Source organism: Mustelus asterias, chromosome 10 (assembly GCF_964213995.1).
Source record: "Mustelus asterias chromosome 10, sMusAst1.hap1.1, whole genome shotgun sequence".
In the NCBI taxonomy this organism is placed as follows: Eukaryota; Metazoa; Chordata; class Chondrichthyes; order Carcharhiniformes; family Triakidae; genus Mustelus; species Mustelus asterias.
The window spans coordinates 83,383,386-83,410,015 of record NC_135810.1 but is presented as its reverse complement, the minus strand read 5'-3'; the positions used below and the strand labels follow the sequence as shown (position 1 = coordinate 83,410,015).

Here is a 26,630-nt window from a genome sequence, read left to right as displayed (position 1 = left end):
CATACCTGACTAAGAAAGGCAGGTATCTCAAGTGACCATCTCATCAACTACACTATGTCTGGATCTGTTAAAGATCACCTAATTAGAGAGGCCCAAGAGCTAGTCTATAAGGAGTTATTGGAGTTGCCTGTTCCTCTCTCGTTCAGGTGGCCAAAGATCAAGTGCATGGAATTAAAGATTGGCCATCGGTAGAGGAGCAACTCCCTCAGACTCACCCAGGCCACAAAAATTACAGTAAAAGCAAAAAAACTGCAAATGCTGGGATCTGAAATCTGAAGAGTCATATGGACTCAAAACGTTAACTCTGTTTCTCTCTCCATGGATGCCGCTGAGTCTTTCCAGCATTTTCTGTTTTGTAATTGCAAAAATTACAGGCAGCCCTGGACTCTGTGAATTGACTTTAAAACATATTTGAAGGGACTGCACGGTGCAACACTCTCCAAGCCCAGATCTCCAATGGAACAGGGGACAACTCCAGAATAAAGAGCCTTCCAGCGCAGACCCCCCATCTCCACTGGATAGCAGGATGGAACATCAAGACCTGTCCACCCCGGGGGATGACAAATCTTGTTTGATAACACGCCTGTGAAGAGCCTTGGGACATTGTACTGGGTTAAAGGCGCTATATAAATGCAAGCTAATAGTTATTCGGTTCGGCTCCACCAGGGATCCGTTCCAGGTTTTCCTTTCATTCCGACGCAGCCATCGGGGTTTCCGCACTCCAGTCAAAGGCGGCTAACGATGTGGAGTATCCCCGGGTGGCATTGAAGTTTTTTTTGGGGGGGGGGTGGTGTGGTGGGAGGTTTGCAAATGCCTACGCGGTGAATCGGAGCAGATCAAAAATAATGCAGCGGCAGCAATGGCTCTGGGTGTTTTCGGTGGAGTTGTTTTTGATGGTTTGTGTTGGTAAATGTGAAACAGGGAAAGAGGAAGTGAGTGCTGCAAAAAGTTTGGTCTGGGGGCCGGGTCTGAGGGCTGATGTTGTGCTGCCGGTTCGATATTTCTATATCCAGGCAGTTAACTCCACAGGAGAAAATGTCACCTCTTCTCCCGGTATGTAAATTCCTGCTGGAAATCTGGACCATTTTGTTCACTCCCAGTGAAACAACATGGTCATCAGTTTTGGATTTGTTGCTGTAATTCACTCTTAAAACTATATTGATTGCAATATTTCATTGCAGCCAGGTTTAGGTTAACTTTATTGAAGTCCAGCAATGCAGTCCTAATGGTTAAGCATTTCTGCCAGTATTGTCCAGCATCTTGCAGTACAACAATTAAAATTCCCCAGATTGAATTATAACGGAATCATGACCACCAGACATCTGGGAGTCATTTAAAGGTTATAATCAAATTTCTGTGCTCACATGTTTGTGCAAATTAAAAGCCACTCGAATGTGGATTTTCTGTTGAGACTCCTCTCTAGCCAATTGTAACTTTGTAGATTTTTTTTAAAAAACCTATGCCCATAAATTAATAGATATGGTATAGTGAGTGAAATTGAAAAGTAAAGTCATTCATTTTGCCCTTTTTAATTCAGGAAGTAATACCTTCAATGTGGTGATCAAAGTGCTGTCCTCCAGAGAACATGTTCGGCGTTATGTACCTGCACCCTTGGATCGAAATGATGGAACATTTCTTATGAGGTACCGACTGTATGGAACTGCCAGTGAGGGGCTAAAGATTGAAATATTCCATCAAGGTCAACATGTAGGCCAGTCTCCATATATTTTGCAAGGTAAAATCAGATCTTAAAAAAACATTGGGGTGGAGGAGTTGTGAGAAAATATTTTAATGAGTGGAGGTTGGCCTGAACTTGAGCTCAGTACTAAGATATAATTGGTTTGACTGTACATTGTTACAACAATGTTATTTAGTACAATGGGATAGTGTGACCTCATGATAAGGTAGTACTGGAAACCACAGATAAGTTATTTAGCTCCAGAGATAATTGAATGAAACTCTGCAAATATAGGAGTCGGGAATGTATGTTCCAGAGGTGGCTTGGGACAAGAGGAAGTGCCACGGGAATCGTACAATCATAGAATAGTTACAGCACAAAGGGAGGCCATTTGGCCTGCTGTGACTGTGCTTGCCCTCTGAAGGAGCAGTCCACCTACTGTCATGCCTATAGCTTTTTCCCATAGTCATGCATTTTTTTCCTTTTCTTTAAATACATTAAAAACAAACGGGAGGCAAAAGTAGACATTGGGCCGCTCCAAAATGACGCTGGTAATCTAGTGATGGGAGACAAGGAAATAGCTGAGGAACTTAATAAGTACTTTGCGTCAGTCTTCACAGTAGAAGACATGAGTAATATCCCAACAATTCAGGAAAGTCAGGGGGCAGAGTTGAATATGGTTGCCATCACAAAGGAGAAAGTGCTAGAGAAACTAAAAGGTCTGAAAATTGATAAATCTCCGGGCCCAGATGGGCTACATCCTAGAGTTCTAAAGGAGATAGCTGAAGAAATAGTGGAGGCGTTAGTTATGATCTTTCAAAAGTCACTGGAGTCAGGGAAAGTCCCAGAGGATTGGAAAATCGCTGTTGTAACCCCACTGTTCAAGAAGGGAACAAGAAAAAAGATGGAAAATTATAGGCCAATTAGCCTAACCTCAGTTGTTGGCAAAATTCTAGAATCCATCGTTAAGGATGAGATTTCTAAATTCTTGGAAGTGCAGGGTCGGATTAAGACAAGTCAGCATGGATTTAGTAAGGGGAGGTCGTGCCTGACAAACCTGTTAGAGTTCTTTGAAGAGATAACAAATAGGTTAGACCAAGGAGAGCCAATGGATGTTATCTATCTTGACTTCCAAAAGGCCTTTGACAAGGTGCCTCACGGGAGACTGCTGAGTAAAATAAGGGCCCATGGTATTCGAGGCAAGGTACTAACATGGATTGACGATTGGCTGTCAGACAGAAGGCAGAGAGTTGGGATAAAAGGTTCTTTCTCAGAATGGCAACCGGTGACAAGTGGTGTCCCGCAGGGTTCAGTGTTGGGGCCACAGCTGTTCTCTTTATATATTAACGATCTAGATGACGGGACTGGGAGCATTCTGGCCAAGTTTGCCGATGATACAAAGATAGGTGGGGGGGCAGGTAGTATTGAGGAGGTGGGGAGGCTGCAGAAAGATTTAGACAGTTTAGGAGAGTGGTCCAAGAAGTGGCTGATGAAATTCAACGTGGGCAAGTGCGAGGTCGTACACTTTGGAAAAAAGAATAGAGGCATGGACTATTTTCTAAACGGTGACAAAATTCATAATGCTAAAGTGCAAAGGGACTTGGGAGTCCTAGTCCAGGATTCTCTAAAGGTAAACTTGCAGGTTGAGTCCGTAATTAAGAAAGCAAATGTAATGTTGTCATTTATCTCAAGAGGCTTGGAATACAAAAGCAGGGATGTACTTCTGAGGCCTTATAAAGCACTGGTTAGGCCCCATTTGGAGTACTGTGAGCAATTTTGGGCCCCACACCTCAGGAAGGACATACTGGCACTGGAGCGGGTCCAGCGGAGATTCACACGGATGATCCCAGGAATGGTAGGCCTGACATACGATGAACGTCTGAGGATCGTGGGATTATATTCATTGGAGTTTAGGAGGTTGAGGGGAGATCTGATAGAAACTTACAAGATAATGAACGGCTTAGATAGGATGGACGTAGGGAAGTTGTTTCCATTAACAGGGGAGACTAGGACGCGGGGGCACAGCCTTAGAATAAAAGGGAGTCACTTTAGAACAGAGATGAGGAGAAATTTCTTCAGCCAGAGAGTGGTGGGTCTGTGGAATTCATTGCCACAGAGGGCTGTGGAGGCCGAGACGTTGAGCGTCTTCAAGACAGAAATTGATAAATTCTTGATTTCTCGAGGAATTAAGGGCTATGGGGAGAGAGCGGGTAAATGGAGTTGAAATCAACCATGATTGAATGGTGGAGTGGACTCGATGGGCCGAATGGCCTTACTTCCGCTCCTATGTCTTATGGTCTTATGGTCTTATGTTGATCCAATTCCCCTTTGAATCCCTGGATTCAACCTGCCACCATCTCACTCACAATGCGTTTCAGATCCTAACAACTTACTCAATGAAAGATTTTCCTCATGTCACCATTACTGCTTTTACCAATTACCTCAAATTGACCTTCCACCAATGAGAACAGATTCAGCCTTTCTACTCTGTCCAGACTCATGATTTTGAATGCATCAATCAAATCTCTCAACCTTCTTCTCTTCAAGGAAAACAGTGAAGTTTCTCATACCTGGAATCATTTTTGTGAATCTTTCCTGCACCCTCTCTCCTTCTTCCAAAAGTGTGGTGTCCCAGAACTGGGCACAATACTCCAATTGAGGCCAAACCAGTGTTTTACACAGGTCTAACATGATTTCCTTGCTTTTGTACTCTTTGCCCCAGTTGATAAAGCCCAGGATACCATATTTTATTAGCTATTTTCTCAATTTATCCTGTCACCTTCAATGATTTATGCACATTATAGAATCATAGAAACCCTACAGTGCAGAAAGAGGCCATTCGACCCATCGAGTCTGCACTGACCACAATCCCACCCAGGCCCTATCCCCATATCCCTACATATTTACCCGCTAATCCCTCTAACCTACGCAACCCGGGACACTAAGGGGCAATTTAGCATGGCCAATTAACCTAACCCGCACATCTTTGGACTGTGGGAGGAAACCGGAGCACCCGGAGGAAACCCACGCAGACACAGGAAGAATGTGCAAACTCCACACAGACAGTGACCTAAGCCGGGAATCGAACCCAGGTCCTTGGAGCTGTGAAGCAGCAGTGCTAACCACTGTGCTACCGTGCCGCCCCTTTTTCCAGTTCCCCCTTTTAGAGTTGTGCCCTTTATATTGTATTTCCATGTTCTTCCTACCTAAATAAATCATTTCGCACTACTTTGCATTAAATTTCATCTGTCACTTGTAACGCCACCCCTCTATTCCACAGACCTGTCTCTGTCTTTTTGAAATTCTATAGTTCGCAGTACTTCCATGTTTCATATTAACTGTAAATTTCAAAATGGTGCCTTGCACACCAAGATCTAAGTCATTAATATATACCAGGAAGATCAGAGGTTCTAATACTATCTTTGGGAAGCTCTACTATAATCCTTCCTCTAATCTGAAAAACAACCATTCACCACCACTCTTATTTCCTGCCATTCAGCCAATTTTGTGTGCATGTTGCTCCTCTCCTCTTTTTTTTATTTCATTAACTTTACCTTTGCCCACCAGTCTGTTATGTTGCACTTTATCAAATGCCTTTTGGAGGTCGATGTACATCAGCATTAACCTCATCAGGTCTCCCCACGACCTCATCAAAAAACTCCAGCAAGTTAGTTAAACATGATTTTCCCTTAACAAATCTGTGCCTGCTTTCTTTAATTAACCTGTGTTTTCCCCAAATGACTATTAACTTTGTCCTGAATTGTTGTTTCTAAAAGTTTCCCCACCACTGATGTTAAACTGATTGGTCTGTAGTTGCTGGAATTATCAACTTTCATGTACAGGCAGCCTATTCAATACCACCTCCTTATTAATTTTAAATCCTTCAAGTTTTTGAACTACTCCTCTCTCACCATGACCTGGATAGCATATTCCTTGGTAAAGACAGGTTCAAAGTATTAATCTAATACCTCAGCCATATCCCTTGTCTCCATGTTCTTTTTGGTCCCTAAGCAGCCCCATTCCTCTTGCTACTCTTGCACTATTTATTTGCCTACAGGAGACTTTTGGATTTCCTTTAATGTTAGCTGCCAGTCCCTTCTCATTCTCTTTGCTTCTCTTATTTGCTTTCTCAATTCTCCTCTGAACCTTCTATACTTGGCCTGGTTCTCAATTATCTAACTGACATAAGCACACCTTTTCTACTTAATATTACTCTCTATCTCATTCGTCATCCAAATTGCTCTGGATTTGTTTGCCTTACCTTTCTGCTTTGTGGGAATATACCTTGATTGTGCTTGAACTTCCTCTTTAAAGGCACCCTATTTTTCAGTTGCAGTTTTGCCTGCTAATCTTTGATTCCAGCTTATCTGGTTCAGATTCATTCTTACCCCATTGAAGTTAGCTTTCCCCCAGTTAATTATTCTTACTCTGGACTATTCCTTATCCTTTTCCATAGTCAGCCTAAAATATGTGAAACAATGACATTGTCTCCTAAATGTTCTTCTACTGACACTTGATTCACTTTAAGAAGTCTCACAACACCAGGTTGAAGTCTAACAGGCTTATTTGGAATCACGAGCTTTCGGAGCGCTGCTCCTTCATCAAGTGCTGACTCACCTGATGAAGGAGCAGCGCTCTGAAAACTTGTGATTACAAATAAACCTGTTAGACTTTAACCCGGTGATGTGAGACTTCTTACGATGCCCAATCCAGTCCAACGCTGGCATCTCCACCTCATGACTTGATCCACTTGGCGCACCTCATTCCAAAAATTGGGTCTAATAGACTCCTTTCATATTGGGCTGGAAGCATAGAGCTGTAGAAAATTCTCCTCAACACACCGATGAACTCTTGCCCCTCACTGTCCTTTACACTATTATTATCCCAGTCTCTATTTGAATAATATAATTATCCACCATTATAACCACTCTAATTCTTACACTTCTCTGTAATTTCCTTGCAGATTTGTTCCCCTACACCTTTCACTCTAGTCGGTGGCCTATAGATTAGACTGACCAATAGAATTGCACCTTTTTTGATCTTTAGCTCTAGCCAAGTCAATTTTGTCCTTGTCCACTCTGGCACATCCTCATCATCACTGCCACTCCTGCCCTTTTCCTTTCTTTTCAAGCTTTTCTGCACACCTTGTATCCGGGAATATTTAATATCCAATCCTGCCCTCTTTTTAGCCAGATCTCTGTTGTAGCCACAATTTCATGAGCTGGATTTTCCTGTTGGTGGCCGGTAGCAGGAGTTTGGAAATTTGCTGGTTTGGTGCATTTCCCTCAGAAAAAGATGACTGGAAAGGCGTGATTTTTGCTCAGTGGTGGTGGGGGAGTGGGAATGCTGGACTCATGGCCACGCACGTGGGAACAGTTCAGAGCCAGCCATGGGGACTGCTGAGTGATGCAATGACATGTTTAAAAGTTCTCTGGGTCATTGTCCCAGTTATTTTATTCAAAATCAGGTCCTCTAATCCTTACCCTTCACATCCCCACCCATTCCCAACCTCATCTATGCCAACTTGGGCTACCAAACACCCACAATGCCCCCTCATATCCTCCAAACCAATACATATGCCCCACCCATCCCCAATGTCCCATCGTATCCTCCATGCCAAAACATGCTCCTCCACCCATAGCCAATGGCCCCCTTGCCCTCCATGTCAACTCATAGCACTTTCATGCTCGTTCAACCAATATACACTCTGAACAGAACTAATTTACCCAGTAGTAAGATAAAGGCAAAATACTGTGGATGCTGGAATCTGAAACATAAACAGAAAATGCTGCAAAATCTCAGCAGGTCTGACAGCATCTGTGGAGAGAGAATAGAGCCAACCTTTTGAGTCTGGATGTCCCTCCCCTCCTGCTGAGATTTTCCAGCATTTTCTATTTTTGAACCCTATAGTAACAATGGCATGTGGAAAAATGTTTTTTAAAAAACTGCCTTTCATTCATAACTTCTTAGAACCTGTTGTGACTACAAACCTGAAAGTGTCAAAAAGATAAGTGGAAAAGTGAATCGTGTGGAGGACGGAGAAGATCTGCAGAGAGATTTGGACAGGCTGAGTGAGTGGGCGAGGATATGGCAAATGGAGTATAACGTTGAGAAATGCGAGGTTATACACTTTGGAGGAAATAATAACAAATGGGATTACTATCTCAATGGAAACAAATTAAAACATGCTACCGTGCAAAGGGACCTGGGGGTCCTTGTGCATGAGACGCAAAAGCCCAGTCTGCAGGTACAACAGGTGATCAAGAAGGCAAATGGGATGTTGGCCTATATTGCGAAGGGGATAGAATATAAAAGCAGGGATGTCTTGATGCACCTGTACAGGGCATTGGTGAGGCCGCAGCTGGAATACTGTGTGCAGTATTGGTCCCCTTATATGAGGAAGGATATATTGGCATTGGAGGGAGTGCAGAGAAGGTTCACCAGGTTGATACCGGAGATGAGGGGTTTGGATTATGAGGAGAGGCTGAGGAGATTGGGTTTGTACTCGTTGGAGTTTAGAAGGATGAGGGGGGATCTTATGGAGACTTATAAGATAATGCGGGGGCTGGATAGGGTGGAGGCGGAGAGATTCTTTCCACTTAGTAAGGAAGTTAAAACTAGAGGACACAGCCTCAAAATAAAGGGGGGTCGGTTTAAGACAGAGTTGAGGAGGAACTTCTTCTCCCAGAGGGTGGTGAATCTCTGGAATTCTCTGCCCACTGAGGTGGTGGAGGCTACCTCGCTGAATATGTTTAAAGCGCGGATGGATGGATTCCTGATCGGTAAGGGAATTAAGGGTTATGGGGATCAGGCGGGTAAGTGGTACTGATCCACGTCAGATCAGCCATGATCTTATTGAATGGCGGGGCAGGCTCGAGGGGCTAGATGGCCTACTCCTGCTCCTATTTCTTATGTTCTTATGTTCTTATTAAAGCATCAATAGCAGAATCTACAAACAATATCTTGTGTAAATAAACATTGAGCAATTAATAAATAGATTTTAAAAAAGGCTGTTGGTCCAACAGTGTTTCCTTTATGTGCATCCTTTTTGCGGTCTTGTGGAGTCCGTGGACCACTTCTATGTTAATTGTCTAAGGCTGCACTCTCTTGTTACCTAAAAAAAACCTTTTATTGATGTTCTGTGTGCACTTCAGCCCCACGCTCCTGATTTACAGGCATCCGGTGCGGAGGGGAACGGGGAAGGTGGAGGACCTCCTCGTGAACCTGCTCCTGGGCCTGGCCAGACTCGCCATAAACGGGTCCAGGCAGCGGGCGACTGAGGGGGTCGTCCGATCTGACTGTCTGCCCCTCTACCACAGCTCCATTCACGGCCGGGTGTCCCTGGGGAGGGAGCATGCGGAGTCCATTGACTGGGGTGTATTATTGACCCTCTTAATCACATTTTGATTTGATGTTTTAAGTTTTATGTTTTTGTTTTGGGCGGTGCCCCCCTTTTTAAGGGGCTGCCCCTTTTACTTTGCTCTTCAGTTTATTTGATTTAGTTTATTTGGTTTGTCAAAAAGATGCCTTAAGTGCACCTATTTCAGGCATTATGATTTCCATGGAGATGAGATGGGGGAGGGGGATATGCTTGGCTGTTAACTGTCAGTCAATGTTAAGTGGTACACTCTTTGTGGCAAAACCTCTACCTATCAGAGTGCACTTCATCACTCTCCTCCAACACAGTATAAAGTTGTTGTTCCCCCTGATATTGGTATTCTTGTAACTGTCCTGATGAGTGCAAGATGAAAAGCTTCCACAAAATGTCTTTCAGCAATATAAAAGGAAATCTTGTGGAGGCAGAGGGCATGACTGGAGTATTAGTGAATACCAATACAAGTGTAGTAGTAAAGAGAAAGGTTGTAGTGATAATGAGTAGGAGATAAAAAAGCTAAAGGGAAGATGCTTAACATTGGCAGTCTTCAATGTAAAAGGCCACTCAGGTTTGGATGTGATGCATCCTAGATATAGGAGATAACTAAAAGTGGAAATTGTGGAGTCTCTGACCACAATCTTCCAATTCGCCTTGGCTACGGGGAAGGTGCCAGAGGACTGGAGGATTGAAAGTGTTATGTGCTTGTTTCTTCTTTAAGAAGGGGTGGGGATTAATTGACACTTGGACAAGTATGGACTCATAAATGAAAGTCAGCGCAAGTGTGTTGGCAAATTTTGTTGGACTGATTTATGAGTTCTTTGAACTAGCGGAAAAGGTCGATGAGGGTAATTCAGTTGATGATGTGTTAGTCTATGTGGTTAAAAGGACACTGACAAAATGAATGGAAAATTGGTTTTTGGACAGAAAGCAGAACAGTGATTTGTGGTGGTTTTTCAGTTAGAGGGGTACAATGGTGTTCCACAACAGTCAGTTGGGACCATTGCTCTTTTTGATATATGTTAATTACCTGGACTTGAGAGTAGAGGGCAGCATGTCAATGTTTGTATATGACACAAAACTCAGAAATATAGTAAATATTGAGGAGGACTGTAACAGACTTCAATAGGATGTACAGTTAGTGAAATAGGCAGACAGATGACCGATGAAATTTAATGCAGAAAAGTGTCGAATGATGCATCTCAATAGAAAGAATGAGGAGAGGCAATTTGTGCTGATTGGCACAATTTTAAAGAATGTGCAGGGACTGAGAGACCTGGGATGAGTACACAAACCTTTGAAGGTGGCAGGACAAGTTGAGAAGACTAATAAAAATAAATCTATGGGATCCTTGATTTAATTAAAAGTTACATAGAGTACTAAAAGCAAGGAAATAATGCCAAACTTTGTAAAATACTAATTCGGCCTCAGCTGGAGTACTGAGTTCATTTATAGGCATCACACATTAGGAAAAGGAAAGACCTTTGAGAGAGAGGAAAAGAGATTTACTAGAATAGTACCAGGAATGAGGAACTGGAAAAGTGGAATTGTTCTCCTTAGAGTAGAGAAGCTTAATCAGAGATTTGATGGAGGTCTTCAAAATCATTAATGATTTTGATAAATTAAATGAGTGGTGATTGTTTCCAGGGTAAAAGGGGTGGTAACCCAAAATATGGTTTAAGGTAATTGGTAAAGAACCAGAGGCACCATTGGAATTGCATGTGAGTTTCTTTTGAGTTGTATCTGAAGTATACAGAACTTTATTAATGAGGTTTGTTTTTCTGTCCTATTGATGTTTGGGTATCTTGCCACAAAACTGGGCATACACCCTCCCAAACAGGAACTGGTTGTGTGAGACTTTTATTCACTGATAGTTCTTTTCAGCCAAGTCTTTATTTAATCTCTCCCAAGGATGCTAGTTTTTGACGTTGAACATTGCTGAGAGGGACTTTGTGGCTAGACATCCTCCAAGTGCTGTAACCGTCTGACTGCCTACAGGGGCTCAGATCTCCCAGGCTTTAGTAGGAGGTTGAGTGTTGAAACTATAATTTTGTTCTTAACTTGCTTTACTTCGATCTTAACATTTTGAAAAGAAGCAACACTGATGAGCAATCTCTGATCATTGCCTCGTGTTGTTCTCTATCCACATTCCCCTTCTCCCTCTAGAGCCCATTTCATTCTAGACGCTGAAAAGAATTCTCTTCCCAGAGTCATTAACCCTTGCATTCTAATTCTCTGCTGTCTAGATGTTGATCTTTAACTCATTGTGATATTTTGACAGTGGTTTGCCAAATAATTGATTTTTATTTATTTTTATTACATTGAAAATGCTATATAAATGCAAGTTGTAGTTGTTCTGAAGAAGCATCATTTTCAATGTGAAACATTAACTGTCTCTCTCCCCACAGATGCTCTCAGATCTGTTGATTATTTTTAGCACCCGCAGTAATTCACTTCAATTGTGGTTGTTATTGGTCTTCTCAAATTCAGGGAATGTATTTGCCCAAAAATGTAAAGTTACAGAGATGACATCTAGGTAATCTTGTGCACTTTTTTTTTACTGTCCTGTGGCCAAGTTACTGCGGCTGGAACAGTCCTCAACAACTAACCTGGACAAGTTACTTTCCAGCTATAGTAGGAAGAAAAAGACTTGCAAATTGACAAGTTGGTCATTCTAACATTACGTGTAGAGGCATTTATTTGTAAAATGTAGTGAACAATTTGCCTTGCAAATCTATGAAAATTGTTTGAACTTTGTTGATGCATAGCTTAATATTTGTGGGGAATTGGTGCAAAGAAATGTCTGCTAAACAATCGTTTTTGACGGGGTTAACTTATTACAGAGGCAATGTGTAATTGCATGTAACATTAGTACGTTGTGTTCCTGCTTCTGTTATCAGGGCCAGTTTATCACGAATACTGTTACTGTCCAGAAGAGGAACCTCAGGAATGGAAAGATACCGTATCCTGTCCCGCAGAAGAGGAACAGATTTCTCGCGACTTCACCAGTTTTCCCAGTATAGATCTCGCACTCCTACTGGAAGAAGTACCAAATCGATTTGGTGATCGGGGAATTGTTCACTACACCATATTGGATAACCAGGTTTATCGACGAACCATGGGGCGGTACACTGACTTCAAAATGTTTTCAGACGAAATGCTGCTTTCTTTAGCAAGGAAAGTAAGTGTCAATAAGACCACAGTCTAAAAATCATATCCTTTGTACCGTAATCTGTTACAAAACGGTTCATTATTTAGTTCTTTTTATGGACTTTCCATAGGTTCGATTGCCAGATGTTGAATTCTATGTAAATGTTGGAGATTGGCCACTGGAAACCCGTAAAATGAAGGATAACCCCTTGCCCATCATTTCTTGGTGTGGCTCTGAGGATACTGCAGATATTGTCCTTCCAACATATGACATAACACGCTCTACATTGGAAACACTCCGTGGTGTAACAAATGATCTTCTCTCCATTCAAGGACAGACTGGTAGGTTGTTTGCTTATTTTTCTGTTTGAATTCATCATAAAATTTAATATAAAAACAATCACCTACTGACACCTACTGTTGCAGTGGATTTTATTTATTTAACATTAAATTTTCCATACAAGAGCATATTTCTCCAGCCATTTTATTTCCCTTCTCCCCTCTCTTCTTCTTTTTCTTTGTTGTTATAAATTAGCCAAGGCTGGAGATTTTCCGTTATGACGAATGCAAATGAGATTTAATCAGAGAAATGATACCAATACCAAAGCAGCAGATACTGGAAATCTGAAATGAAAACAAAATTCTGGAAATACTCAGCAGATTCTGGCAGCTTCTGTGCAGAGAGAAACAAAGTTAACGTTTCAGGCCGATGGTCCTTCAATTCTGATATATGTTTTACGTCATTGGCCTGAAACGTTAACTTTGTTTCTCCCGCAAATGCTGCCTGACTTGAGCATTTTCAGTATTTTCTGTTTTTATTAAATGTAGTTACTACCCTCATGTGCTCCATACTCTCTCTCGTGTATTTTGGCCTCAATTTCATCCACCTTTGGGTGACTTCACCCCATCGCCAAACATTCAAGCCCTTGAACATGTTGCCATGTCGAAAATCCATGCCCATGTGTTCTAATTTCTTGTGTGAACTTCTACAATCCTGCCACAGCACTGAAATAATCCTAATCAAAGTCACAGATGAAATCCTATGCGACTGTAACCAAATTCCCCTTCTCCTGTTTAACCTTGCTTTGATTTTGATTTGATTTATTATTGTCACATGTATTAGCATGCAGTGAAAAGTATTGTTTCGTGCGCGCTATACGGACAAAGCATACCGTTCATAGAAAAGGAAACGAGAGAGTTCAGAATGTAGTGTTACAGTCGTAGCTAGGGTGCAGAGAAAGATCAACTTAGTGCGAGGTAGGTCCATTCAAGAGTCTGATGGCAGCAGGGAAGAAGCTGTTCTTAAGTTGGCTGGTCCGTGACCTGAAACTTTTGTATCTTTTTCCCGATGAAAGAAGGTGGAAGAGAAAACATCCAGGGTGCGTGGGGTCCTTAATTATGCTGGCTGCTTTGCTGAGGCAACGGGAAGTGTAGACAGGATCAATGGATGGGAGGCTGGTTTGCGTGATGGATTGGGCTACATTCACGACCTTTTGTAGTTTCTTGCGGTCTTGGGCAGAGCAGGAGCCATACCAAGCAGTGATACAACCAGAAAGAATGCTTTCTATGGTGCATCTGTAAATTAATTACATTTTTTCACACAGTTGGTATATCATCCTGCCCCAGTGTCTGTCTCTCTCTCTTCCATTGTCCAGCTGCATGGGACTGTCTTTACCCAGACTCTCTCTCACTTGTCCAATCACAGCCAAGGGAAGCTTCCAGTGTCTTTTCTTTGTACCTCATCCCACTGAAGGATCCATCCTTTATCCCCTCACCTACTAGCTACCATCAGTGACATTATCCAAACATGTGACGTCAAGTTTTGCACATATGTTTATGACACCCAGCCCCATTGCACACTGTCTCTGTGTTGTCTGACTGCTTATAGAAGAATTTAGTCTTGGATGGGTTACAATTTCTTCGAGTTAAACATTAGGAAGATTGAAGCTGTTGTCTTTGGCTCCTTCCACAAACTTTATTCCCATGTCACCAATTCCATTCTCTTTCCTTGGCCACTATATTGGGCTGAACCAGAATTTTTGCAAACTTCCTGTCAATTAGCCCTGAACTGAGCATCTACTTACTTCCTCCATATTACAGATTTCGCCTTCTGCCACCTCTGAAACCTGGAAAGTCTGACACGCCTGTCTCACGTTATCTGCTGCTGTAACTCTGACCTGTGCATTTGTTACTTCCAGATTCTATTCCAATACTTTCCTATTGATTTCCCTAATTTTCCATCCTCCATAAACACCAGCAGCACAGTTTTAGATGACTTTATGCCCTAACCCCACGCATGCCTCACATCATCCCTGCACATGCTAACCTGGTCCATCAACATGACGTAAAACCCCTCATCCTCATGTTCAAATCCCTCTATGGTCTTTCACCTCCACTCCTACCATCTTCCAAGAACTCTGCCTTGCTCCAACACTTCTGCATCTCTCCCTCCCTTTGGCACACCATAAGTGACAATGTCTTCAGCCATGTAGACCCAAACCTCTGAAATGCCTCTCTTGACCTCAGTGCTCCTTTTTAAGACTCTTAATATTATTTCTCTGATCTAGCTTCTAGTCGTTTGCTTAATGGCTCTTTCTAACCATGGTGCCATTTTTTATTTGATTATGTTTCCGTTAAATGTCTTGGGTTATGTCTATGTTCGAGATGCTACATAAATGCAAATCATTGTTAATTTACTTTTGTTAATACGCCTCCTTACTGACTGTTGAATTGGAATATAAAATTATAAGAAATAGGAGTATGTTATTTGACTTATGGAGCTTGCTTAATTATTCATGGCTGATTTGATTGTAGCCTTAACTCAATTTTCTTGCCTGCCCCCATATAACCCTTGATTCCCTTGTTGATCAAAAACCTGTCCAACTCGGCCTTGAATATTTTCAATGACCCAGCCTCTGTGGAAGAGAATTTCAAAGATTAACAGCCCTCTGAGAGAAGAAATCCCACGCCATCTCCACCTTAAGCTGTGTCCCTTATTTCTAGATCCCAGCATAAGAGGAAATATCTCGGCAGCTACTCTGTCAAACCCCTTCAGAATCATATATGTTTCAATAAGAGCACCTCTCATCTTTCTAAACTCCTGTGGGTATAGTTCCAGCTGCTCAAACGTTTCCCATAGGGCAACCCATTCATCCTAGGAACCTTCTCTGACCTGCTTCCAATGTAAGTGATCCCCTCCTTTAATTGAGGAGAGCAAAACTGTACACAGTAGTCCCGGTGGGGTCTCATCCAATGCCCCGTATGGTTGAAGCAAAACTTCAATGGAATCAAGGAGAAGTGGAGGAAATGAGGGAGGGATGTTCGGAGGTTTTATTGCCCATCACTAACTGTTCTGAGCAGCTGGTGGTGAGTCCTCTTCTTGAATACAACAGAGAGGCTTGCCATTTGAGGGTAATTATGGAGTCAGTCACATCACTGTGGGTCTGGAGTCACATAAGCCTGACTGGGTAAGGATGGTGATTTCCTTTTCTAATCATTTATGAACCAGATGAATTTTCACAATAATCCAATAGTTTCATGGTCGCCAATACTGATATAAGATTACTATTCCAGATGTATTTAATTAACTGAATTTGAATTCTTAGCTGTATATAGCAGTCTTAAAGCCAAGACAAATTCTGTGGGCAACTATAAATGTAACAGATGGCAAGGGGTGTTTATTCAGAGCTGATCATAAAATATGGGCCAAAATGTACATTTTTAAAAATTCATTCTTGGGACATGGCATCACTGGATGGCTAACATTTATTGCCCACACCTAGTTGCCCTTGAGAAGGTGGGTGATGAGCCGCCTTCTTGAATCGTTGTAGCCCACAATGCTGTTACGAGGGTACATCAGTTGAGTTACATTTTGGTGGCTTATTCCCAGCTGTCTTGGTGGGTTTTAAACTCATGTTGCAGAATCACTAGTTCAGCCCTTGGGATTACTAGTCCTAACAGTACACAGTGGTTCACCATCACCTTTTTGAGCAATTGAGGGTGGTCAATAAATGACAGCAAAACTTGCAAATAGAGTGAATGGAAAAGCATGTGGTCATTGGCTCTATTTTAGTGTCTGCTCCAAAAATGAATTGAACATTCCTGAATTAAGAACAAATTCTAATTAATTCATATTTTATTTTCTGATCCCCAATTTTAAGTTTCTTTCCGAATTTAACTGTATTCTAAATAAGCCACCCAGAAGGTTAAGGGTTTCCTTTTTGAGAGGAGGGGCATTGAGAACTGTTAACAATGTTGGTTGACGTGGGGGGTAGAAGAGGAATTTCTGAAATTAAGAACTGATATACTGTATTTAAAATTGCTCAAATTATTTCTTACAAAATCCAAGGTCCTGCCTGGAGTGATAAAACAGAGCAAGCTTTTTGGAGAGGCAGGGACAGTCGTGAAGAGAGACTGAAACTAGTGAGAATCTCCAGAAACAATCCTGAGCTGTTGGATGCAGGAATAACTGCCTATTTCTTTTTTCGTGAGGAAGAGAAAGAACTTGGAAAAGCGCAATTAATCAGTTTCTTTGACTTTTTTAAGGTATGATTCGATAGGCAAATGAAAGAATTATTTTAAAATCTTGTGTTATTTTAATTTTCAAATTTTACTGTAAAATACAATCTTATTTAGGATGCAAAATTGGAGTATCAGCTTCCGGTTCCACATACTGGTGGATGTGGGTTCAATCTCCCTTGCCCTGCTGAATCCATCATCTCACTCTCACTGATGTAGTGGCGAGGTAGGGATGGTGGGATACCTTGCTTGGCTTGTAAGCTTATTGGTACAGATCTGATCACAGATGGTGGATTGACAGACTGCACAGAAAGAAAACCTAGCCATTAATATTGCCAGGGTTTGAGTGGACCCATTGTGATGCTGAAGCATTCTATAGGGAGCGCGCCAGGCATGGAAGAGAATTATATTGCCTAGGTGATACAATCTGCTATATATATTATGCCGCCTCCTTTTCTCCCACTACCTCCTGCACTGCAACCAGATGTTGTATTAGCTGCTGTTATATAATATTACCGATATTTACTCTTCTACTGGAAAAATACTTTCAGGGGTTAAGAATTATTGGTAGCCTTCCAAAGCATAAATCCACGGGATCCTGAATTCGGTAACATCTGAAACTGGGCATAGTACCTGTGGCACACAATCAGTGCCAGAGTACAGAGGGTCACCCAGTGTTGTCCTTGGACTCTATTCTGGTGAGGTGCAGGAGCTGAACCAATTTCAGCCAGAGCTGAAGCCCACACACAGGTCTGGGTGGGGAGTGAGGGGGAAGCCAATCCAGCAGGCCAGTAGCGGTCCACAGTTATTTTGTGAAGTCAGGAGAAGCACTCCTACTTCATCCAGTCACAGAAAGGACGTTACATGGAGATTTGAGGCAGTTTTCTTGAACGGCCTGCAACAGTCGTTTTCAAAATTGCCAGGTAGGCAACTTATGACCCATAAATTGTGATTAGCAAGTCTAAATGATCTTCGATATCTAAGTCAAAAGTGGGCCCAGAGACTTTTAATTAAATATTTGAGGATCTAAAGAGAAGCCCCAACTGTTCAGCATGAAACCAAATGTTTCTGCAATTCGCGTTTGCCTGTTTCACACCAGAAAGGCAGGTGTAACAATGTTGAATTTTACAGTGTTATCTCCTTTCCCCTTTTTTAAAAATGTGAAGCAGAATTGATCTTTGAGGTAAAGACAGATCACTGTGCTCAAACTCAGTAGCAACACCTACAGTTTGTATCTCTTGTATGTGTTAATTTATGTTTCTGGAAAAGATGTTCAAACAATAAATTTCTTGCAAGCTTTATATTATCTATTGTGAATATGGACTTACAAAACATTAGCTTCAAATCAAAATATTATATCAGGCCAATATGTTTTTCATTATATTAATTGACCTATAATTATTGAAATTTTAAAGTATCTTTTCAGGTAAATCCTCATTATTACTATTGAAAAAAAATACCCTTTTAGAAGGGTTTTTTTTTAGATGCAGTTTTAAAAACTTTCATGTGAACTTTTTTTATTGAGATGAGATGTTTCTGAACATTTTTCCAGTATAAATACCAAGTGAATGTGGATGGTACTGTGGCAGCTTACAGGTTCCCGTACCTTATGTTGGGTGACAGCCTTGTATTGAAGCAGGATTCTAAATATTATGAGCACTTCTACAGATCTCTGAAGCCATGGAAACACTATGTTCCACTGAAGAGAGATATGAGTGATGTTATTGAGAGGATTAAATGGGTGATGGTAAGTAAGCAAATTGTGATGCTATTAACTTTTACTGTGTAGAATTTCCCCAAAGGCTCAGTGGGTAAATGTGGTGTATCACTGATCCATTCAGATGTTGGAAGCTCTTGCTCAGATTGTGATTTATGCTGAGTTAGTCTCTCTTTGGGGGCCGTGTGGTTCAGATTGTCGTCAATGGCATGGGTTCGCTTCCCATTCTAACTGAGATAGACTCAGGGATCCCCCTTGCCCCTGCCCCTGAGTGGAAGGTAATTGCAAACCACCACAGACAAAAAAAAACTGCTCAGAAAAATATCTCGGGATGAAGCATCAGCAAGCAGACAGAGCCACGAAAGGACCTGTTTACAGGCAGAGCACAAATGAAGGAAGAAAGTCTCTTTATTCAGCATAGGTGCTGTACTAAGCTTTGACCTCAGGCTGGATAGAGAATACAGTAGCCATAGTTCCTGCTCCTGATTTTGATTTGTATCAAATTCAACTTTTACTGTTGAGTACTGTTTTGATACTCATTTGATTACTTAGAACAGTGGTTCCCAAACTTTTTTCACTGGGCCGCGCTTTCGGAATAAACATTTGCTCGCGCCACACCGAATTTTTTATTGATGAGAAATACATTCAAAAACAAATAAAAACAACTCCTAGCAGTGCTTGATTCATAACATAGAACACAACTACTTTACAATATGATCATGGGACATCCAGAAAGTATAAAACAATGCTTGTTTAAACCAAGTTTAAATGTTTCTTTGATTGTCCTTGAATCTTCCCGCCACAGTTGCCATCCTCTCTCGCCGCACCAGTGTGGCGCGCCGCACCCTTTGGGAACCACTGACTTAGTACCATACCACAGCCTTCATTAGCACCTTCAGGAAAGGAGAATCTTGGGGGCAAAGTGGAAAGGGAATTGGGGTCACTGCTGACTTTGTGATTGACTAATTTAATTGTAAGGGTCAAATTTAGGACCTCCAGTCATTGACGCTTTAGTGCGGTTTAGCCATGAACCCCGGGGAGGTGCTGATGTCATTTAATCTGAAGTTCACTACACTTGCCGCACTAGTTATTACCATTTTCTGCTTAATTTCAACTTAACTGTAGAAATGTGGGAAAAGGGACAAAGTTAGTATTTATTGATGTGACTTAATGTAATATGTGACAAAACGAGTAAATTGTGCACAATATAACAGCAGAACATATACAGTACTTATCAAAACTAACTATAGCTAACATAACAGTGAACTATATATTTTAAAGCAAATTTATTCAAAATGCCAGCACTTGTTATACCTGGATGTTTCTGGATTTGTTTTTCAAATCATTTAGGAAAAGTATCCAGGTTTTATAAACTTTTCTTTAGACAGCTCAAAAGACTTAATCAAGAAAACTTTTCTGAAATGAAGTTAGCCTTTTAAGACAAATTAATTATATTTAACAAACTCCTTGCCTCCAATATGAATCATGTGTAATGATGGCTTGAGTTATCATAAGTTATTGAGTTCAATGCCTGTTAATGTAATCACTTTGCAAAGTTTCCTCTAGGGATACGTAGTTTTATTGATAACAGCTGCAAGTTAGCTACCCATGGGACATATCTTAGGACAGTACTATATCATTCTGTCATATTGGCTAGACTTTAACTTAATTCTTACCTTATTAGGTTTGCTTATTAATTTGATGTAGAAATTGTGCAATAAATGAAGCAATCCATGCCACAAGAGAGTGAAGCAGTTTGCAAGGCAACTTAATTTTCTATTGCAATTGTTGCTTGAAACATGCAATTTCTTCTTGTATAATTAAAATAACAATGTTTGCAGAATGGTTGAATCTTTTTTCTTATTGTAAACCTTTACTTAGTTCATAGAATGAGTGTAACATATTATTACACAAAAGTTAAAAGCAATAATCTTGTTTTGTCACGCATACAACACCAGTAAAAGATATTCATTACAGGGTAATCCTTGTTCTATATTTGTAACAATGCAGTGGCTAATGGAAGTTTCTGAATGGCATGCTACATACATCTTGCTAACATCTTTTTCGTTTGCTTGGTCTTCTCTTAGGACAATGATGCTGAAGCTCAGAAAATTGCCAGATCAGGACAAGCTCTAGCTAGAGAACTCCTGCAGCCCTCAAGTCTTTACTGTTACTATTACATAGTCTTACAGGTTTGAGAGACTTAATAGATCCATTTATTAGATTGCATAGTCCTGCAAGGCAGTTTTGTACTGAATTATCTAGGATATGGTACTCTGATTCAACTGGATCAGTGGATGATAACATTAATGGAAGGAAACATTAGGGATAACCACTCATCTTGGATGGATCCTTGGTAATTTCTTTAAAAACACTTTTGGCATTTTTATATGTTAATATTTACAAACTTGGGGTTCCTATGTGGAACCTTTAACATTCTTAAATTTGTCAGTAAAATAGTCATGTGGATTTACGAGGATGCAATCAACAAAGGGAAAATCACTGGATTACATCTGCTTCTCAGTGTTATGTCCATTATGTCTTTTTTGATTGCAAAGTACAGGGTTTTTTCCTCTTCTCAGTCTCTACATTAAAAAAAATTAAAGATCCAAGGATTGTCCCTAAATTATACTCATTTCTACGTACTAACAAATTCCTAATTTTCTCATTTGGTTGTGTAGCGGTAAAGGGAGATATTCTTTGGAATTTGCTCCACTGTGGTGTGTCTTATGTTGAATTGGCCTGGAACCCAAGAAACATCACTCTGCAGAGAAAGAGATAAAGGTGTACTAATATGATTCACACTTGGTGCATTATGCTTCCAGTGTCAAAGTGAAGCTTCTACTGAAGCTAAATAGTTTTCAAATTAGAAAATAATCTATTGGGTCATTTTTTTCTTTTGCCACCTATGGGGTATCGTTGCTAAAGGGTGGGCAAATTGCCACCTATGGGGTATCGTTGCTAAAGGATGGGCAAATGCTGTAAACTAGGATATTACTAAAGTACATTGTTGTACCAATTATGAAAATTGCATGTAAACAAAATAATGTTGATACTCATGACTTGCACTTCCCTGAAAAATTGAGTTGTTAGATGTAGGTTTGGTTGTTAAAATCTTTGATTTGTACGTTTTGTATTTATGATCTCATTTGCAGAAATGGATGAGATGTTTTTACATGATGTAAAAAAAACTTTATTTGCCTTTTTAAAGGAGATGGGAAATTTCTGACCTTCAATTTTCTTTTGTTTAGAGATAATTTGGGGAGTGGGTGATTTTATAAGTGGGTTCTTTCTTCTATTTTACCTTTTTTCTGTGTTCTCCCCAGTTGGTAAGCCAAAAGAGACGGACAAAACTGACAGATCAAACATAAAAGTTAAAAAGAAACTTAACCTTCAGTCCTCCCAAAGACATGAAGAACCTTATAAAGTGTAGTTACTCTTGTAATATAGGAAGTGCAGCACCCAATTTGCACAAACCAAGCCCCACAAACAGCAATGTGATAATGGCCAGATCATCTTGTTTTAGTGAGGTTGATTGTCCTGGTCAATGCTTATCCCTCAGTGAGGACCACACCTTTGCTCTTTGAAAGCAGACTGTTTAACAAAAGACAGCAGCTGTGACAGCACAGCACTCCCTCAGTAATGCACTGGAATTTTTGTGCTCCTGTTTCTGGAGTGAGAGCTTCTGATTCATAGGCTACCAAATGAGCCTGTCTGACACATTATCAAGAAAGTCATTATGCAGATTATTGTAATGAAACTCAAGTCCTCCTTGGATTATAAACTCGGATTTCCAAAACTGGGAATCCAGGAAAGCTGAAATTGCAGGTAACACTCAGCAAGTCAGGCAGTATCAATGGGGAGAGCAGCTACTTCAGCTGTGAACCCACCATTAGAACTGGATGATAATGACAGATAAACTTGCTGAATGTTTTGAACATTTTCTGTTTTTCTTCCAGTGTTCTTGTAATTCAGAATCTGAATTTGTTTTGGGAAGATGGTCTTGTTTTTGAGCTCTATAAATCCTGTACTGATGTTTCACATTTAGCTAAAGAGAGATGGTGGTGTAGTGGTATTATCATTGGACTAGTAATCCAGAAACACAGGGTAATGATCTGTGGACCTGGGTTCGAATCCAACCACGGCAGATGATGAAATTTGAATTTGATAAGAATCGGGAATTAAAAGTCTAATGATGACCATGAAACCATTGTCGATTGTTATAAAAACCCATCTGGTTCACTAATGTCCATAGGGAAGGAAATCTGCTGTCCTTGCCTGGTCCGGCTAAATGTGACTCCAGACCCACAGCAATGTGGTTGACACATTATCGCCGTTCATGTCAGTTGGGGATTTTCTGGTCCCGCCGAGCGCCAAATTCTCCGGCCTCGCTTGCAGCAGCGGTGGGGCATGAACAGCTGAAAAATCCCGGCCATGTTTTTCTCCAACAGTTATGAAATGGGCTTTAATTTTGCAACAAATCAGTATTATTATTTGTATGAACTGCACTCTGATGAGAACGGAGAATTTGGCACTCAGCCAAATCTCCATTTACTGCAGTGGGAACGGAGAATCCCAGCTGAGGGTGAGATTGGAGATTCTGGCCCACTGTCTCCCCATCAGAAATTTCCCTTTTATCAATAAGATGATCGGAACTTTCGATTTCCATCAGGTTTAGGGATTGTAACAGGTTAAGCTATTTTTCCACTTGTAATAAATCCCTCCATTTAGAGTGACACAACATTGATGTCTTGTCACCCCCTGTCATTAGAAAGTAACTAACCTCTTTGAGCACAATATTCTCATTGTAATGTTAAACTGGTAGCAGCTCTTCTAATTCAATTTATTTTTCATTTTTACTGTTTAGGAGTATGCCAAAAGGCAGACAACTAAGCCAGAAATTCAAGAGGGAATGGAGCATGTTCTGCAGCCGACTGATAATGAATCCTTTTGTAACTGCAAGAGAACGGCCAATATAAAGGACGAACTTTAATAATAATCAATATCATTGCCTCGGTTAATTTTGTATGCATTACTTGAAAAATCCCTCTTTCTTCCTTCCACGATTTCCAGAAAGGGCCTGAAGTAATGTACATTTAGACACGAACTTAAATGTCATTTTCAGTAGCCATTATTCACCACACTTTTTTTTTATTCCCCTCTAAACCTAATGCTGCTTTTGTGTATCATGTTAATTCTACCCTCATGGTATCAAACTGACTATATGAAATGTGAATTTAGAAGCTGAACTTGTAGCTGGAGTGATGAGCTGAAGTTGGTAATTTGGAATTGGTTTGTAGTCATTACTTGAAAATAGTTCACGCTGTAATTTACAATTCAAAACACACCAAGTGTATTTCATCTGGTTTTATTTGTCAGTAAGCACGATGCAAAGTGTTGCATCTAGTCTATCAGGGCTCACCTTACTTGATCCTAGAATCCGATTTGTATTTATTACAGAATGGTTTTCAAAGCCAAGTTACTTCACCATAGACTCGCTGCATATTTAGATATACTGGATTCTTTAAGACTTCTTTTGTAAAATACAATTCTAATATACTTTCACCAGATATGTTGTATATTAAATAGTCATATTAATTGTGCTGAAACTTGCAAGAAATACTGAACTGTATGTTTGTAAAGTAATATTTGTGGTGTAAAGAACAGATTTGGGTATATAAGCATGAGATACAATCCAAAGGTTGGAGGTATCTCCGGTGCAGTGTGGTTCATTTATTTTTCAAGTAGGAAGTTTCGATTCCAAACTGTTCACCTTTTAGGGAAGGAAATAATTATTACAGATAGTTTGTAAATTAATTCAGACTAAGTTTTATACAAGAAATTGGCAATCATGTTGACTGCAAAACATCTTGACTATAAATGATTCATGACAAACTCGTTCTGTCTTTAAACAGGAGTGGTTGCTCTTGCATTCCTGGATTCACTAAGACTGATATCTGAACACTTGGCTGTATCTAACAAGTTTTGTTAACCACATCCTCTCCTAAATAGCTACTGTCTCGTTTCCTCACCATGTACCAAAAATGTGGAGAGATAAACTATGCATTCCTTAAATGTTATATGGGCACATATTGATTTGATAAGTAAAAACTAGTACAGTTACAGCTAGCAAGCTGTCCAAATGGGACAACTCTCTACCACAAGTCCTGAATTTCTTTACCTTTCGTGAGGTGTGAGCATCACTTGCAAGCCCACCATTTATTGCTTATTCTTAATTGTCCTTGAGAAGATGGTGGTGAGCCATCGTCTTGAACCACTGTGGTCTATCTGGTGCAGGAAGGGAGTTAAAGGATTTTGACCCAGCAACAATGAAGAAAGAGAAATATAGTTTCTAAATGGCATGTGGCTTGGAAGTGAACTTGCATGTGGTAGTTCCCATGTGTCTGCTACCCTGGTCTGGTATAAATTGCAACTTTCGAAGGTATAGTCGACAGAGCCTAGTTGAGTTGTTGCAGTGCATCATGTGGATGGTACACACTACTGCCACTGCGTCACTGGAAGGAGTGAGTGCTGAAGGTGGCGGATAGGATGCCAGTCATCAGACTGCTTCATCCAGGTTTGTGTCAAGCTTCTTGAGTGTTGTTGGTGCCACACTCATCCAGGCAAGTGAAGAGTATTCCATCACATCCTTGACTTGCACCTTGTGGATGGTGAACAGATTTTAGGAGTCAGGAGGTGACTCACTCGCTGCAGAATTCCCAGCCTCGGCTCTGCTCTTGCCACAGTATTTATTTGACTAGGCCAGTTAAAGTTTCTGGTCCATGATTATCTTCAGGATGTTGAGGGTGAGAATTAAGTGGTGCTAATGCTGTTGAATATCAAGAGGAGATGGTGAGATTATCTTGCTGGAAATGGTGATTGTGTGGTGCAAATTTTACTTGCCACTTATCAGTCCAAGTTTAGATATTGTCAAGGAGTTGCTGCACATGGACACAGACTACTTCAGTATTTGAGATGTATGGTACTGAATGCTGCAATCATCAGTGAACATCCCTACTTTGAATTTTAAGAATCGAGTCTTTGAACTGTGTTTGTACTAAGTTATGTTCTTCACTGCTGAAGATCTGAATTTTGGTCATTAGTGGAAAAATAAAATGTCTGGTTCCATGAAGCAGCATTGCTTCAGTGCTTGGAACTACACAGTTCCAGACTTGGAGATCAATGCAGTTGCCTTTTACTGTCAACTCACAATGCGGACCAAAAGTTGTCAAATATTAGAAGCTATAGGGGGGAATTTACTGGCTTTTCACGCCAATGGGATTTTCTGGTCCTGCTGTAGTGAACGGAAGTTTGGCTGAGCGTCAAATTTTCCATCCTCGCTTGCAGTGGTGGCAGGGTGTGAACAGACGGAAAATTCCAGCCATTGTAAATGCAGACAGGTTGTAGACTATAATGTAGAAAATCAAAGGTTAGCTTTACAAAACATTTATTGCTGTAGGAAATCTTTGTTTGTATTCAATTAAGAGTTCAACATTTAGTAGTTAGAAGTCTTTAAGAGTATTTTGGTGGATTCCACCAGTTTGTCAATATAAACTTGCCACCTTCAGAAACATAACTCAAAGCAATTTAATTCATTTAGAAATATTTATACACTGCTTTTTTGTAGTTGTGGTTTGTGCATTTAATGATGCTTTTAGAATACCTAAAACAATAAATTTTATATTTTCATTAAGCAGTCAAATTGGGATACTGTAGGACAGCTTTGCTGCAATTTGCATTTTATATCATAACTTTTTAAAAAGCGAAACATAGCAAGGTGCTGCACAAATGGAAATGGGCAGACAACAAACAACAGGAATTAAGAACTGAACGCATGATGGAAGTTAAAAGTTTTGAGGAAACTTTGGAAGATGCAGGAGAGATGTTGCAAAGTGATGTTTTTTACAAGATAATTCCAGAGAGCAAGATTATAAAGTTTATTTATTAGTGTCACAAGTCGGCTTACATTCACACTGCAATGAAGTTACTGTGAAAATCTCCTAGTTGCCACACTCCGACCGACATACACAGAGCATTTAACATGGCCAATGCACCTAACCTGCACATCTTTGGACTGTGGGAGGAAACCGGAGCACCCGGAGGAAACCCACGCAAACACGGAGAATGTGCAAACTCCACACACACAGTGACCCAAGCTGAGAATTGAACCCAGGTCCTGGCACTGTGAGGTAGCA

The 26,630-nt window shown here is 40.6% G+C and overlaps 1 protein-coding gene across 1 annotated transcript; it reads left to right on the top strand.

Moving 5' to 3' along the window:
* The first annotated feature begins 722 nt into the window (after positions 1-722).
* On the top strand, positions 723-26,134 carry poglut3 (protein O-glucosyltransferase 3). Its single transcript, XM_078222062.1, has 8 exons — positions 723-1,053; positions 1,538-1,735; positions 11,951-12,231; positions 12,332-12,542; positions 16,549-16,745; positions 18,271-18,465; positions 20,523-20,627; positions 23,303-26,134. Exons 1-8 carry the CDS (start codon positions 846-848, stop codon positions 23,426-23,428), a joined length of 1,521 nt encoding a protein of 506 aa, XP_078078188.1. The 5' UTR covers positions 723-845; the 3' UTR covers positions 23,429-26,134.
* Positions 26,135-26,630: the final 496 nt, after the last annotated feature.

Coding starts and splice junctions, on each gene's coding strand:
- poglut3 (XM_078222062.1), top strand. CDS start 846: ATGCAGCGGCAGCAATGGCTCTGGGTGTTTTCGGTGGAGTTGTTTTTG. Junction 1,054..1,537: donor AAATGTCACCTCTTCTCCCG/GTATGTAAATTC, acceptor TTTTTAATTCAG/GAAGTAATACCTTCAATGTG. Junction 18,466..20,522: donor AGAGGATTAAATGGGTGATG/GTAAGTAAGCAA, acceptor GTCTTCTCTTAG/GACAATGATGCTGAAGCTCA.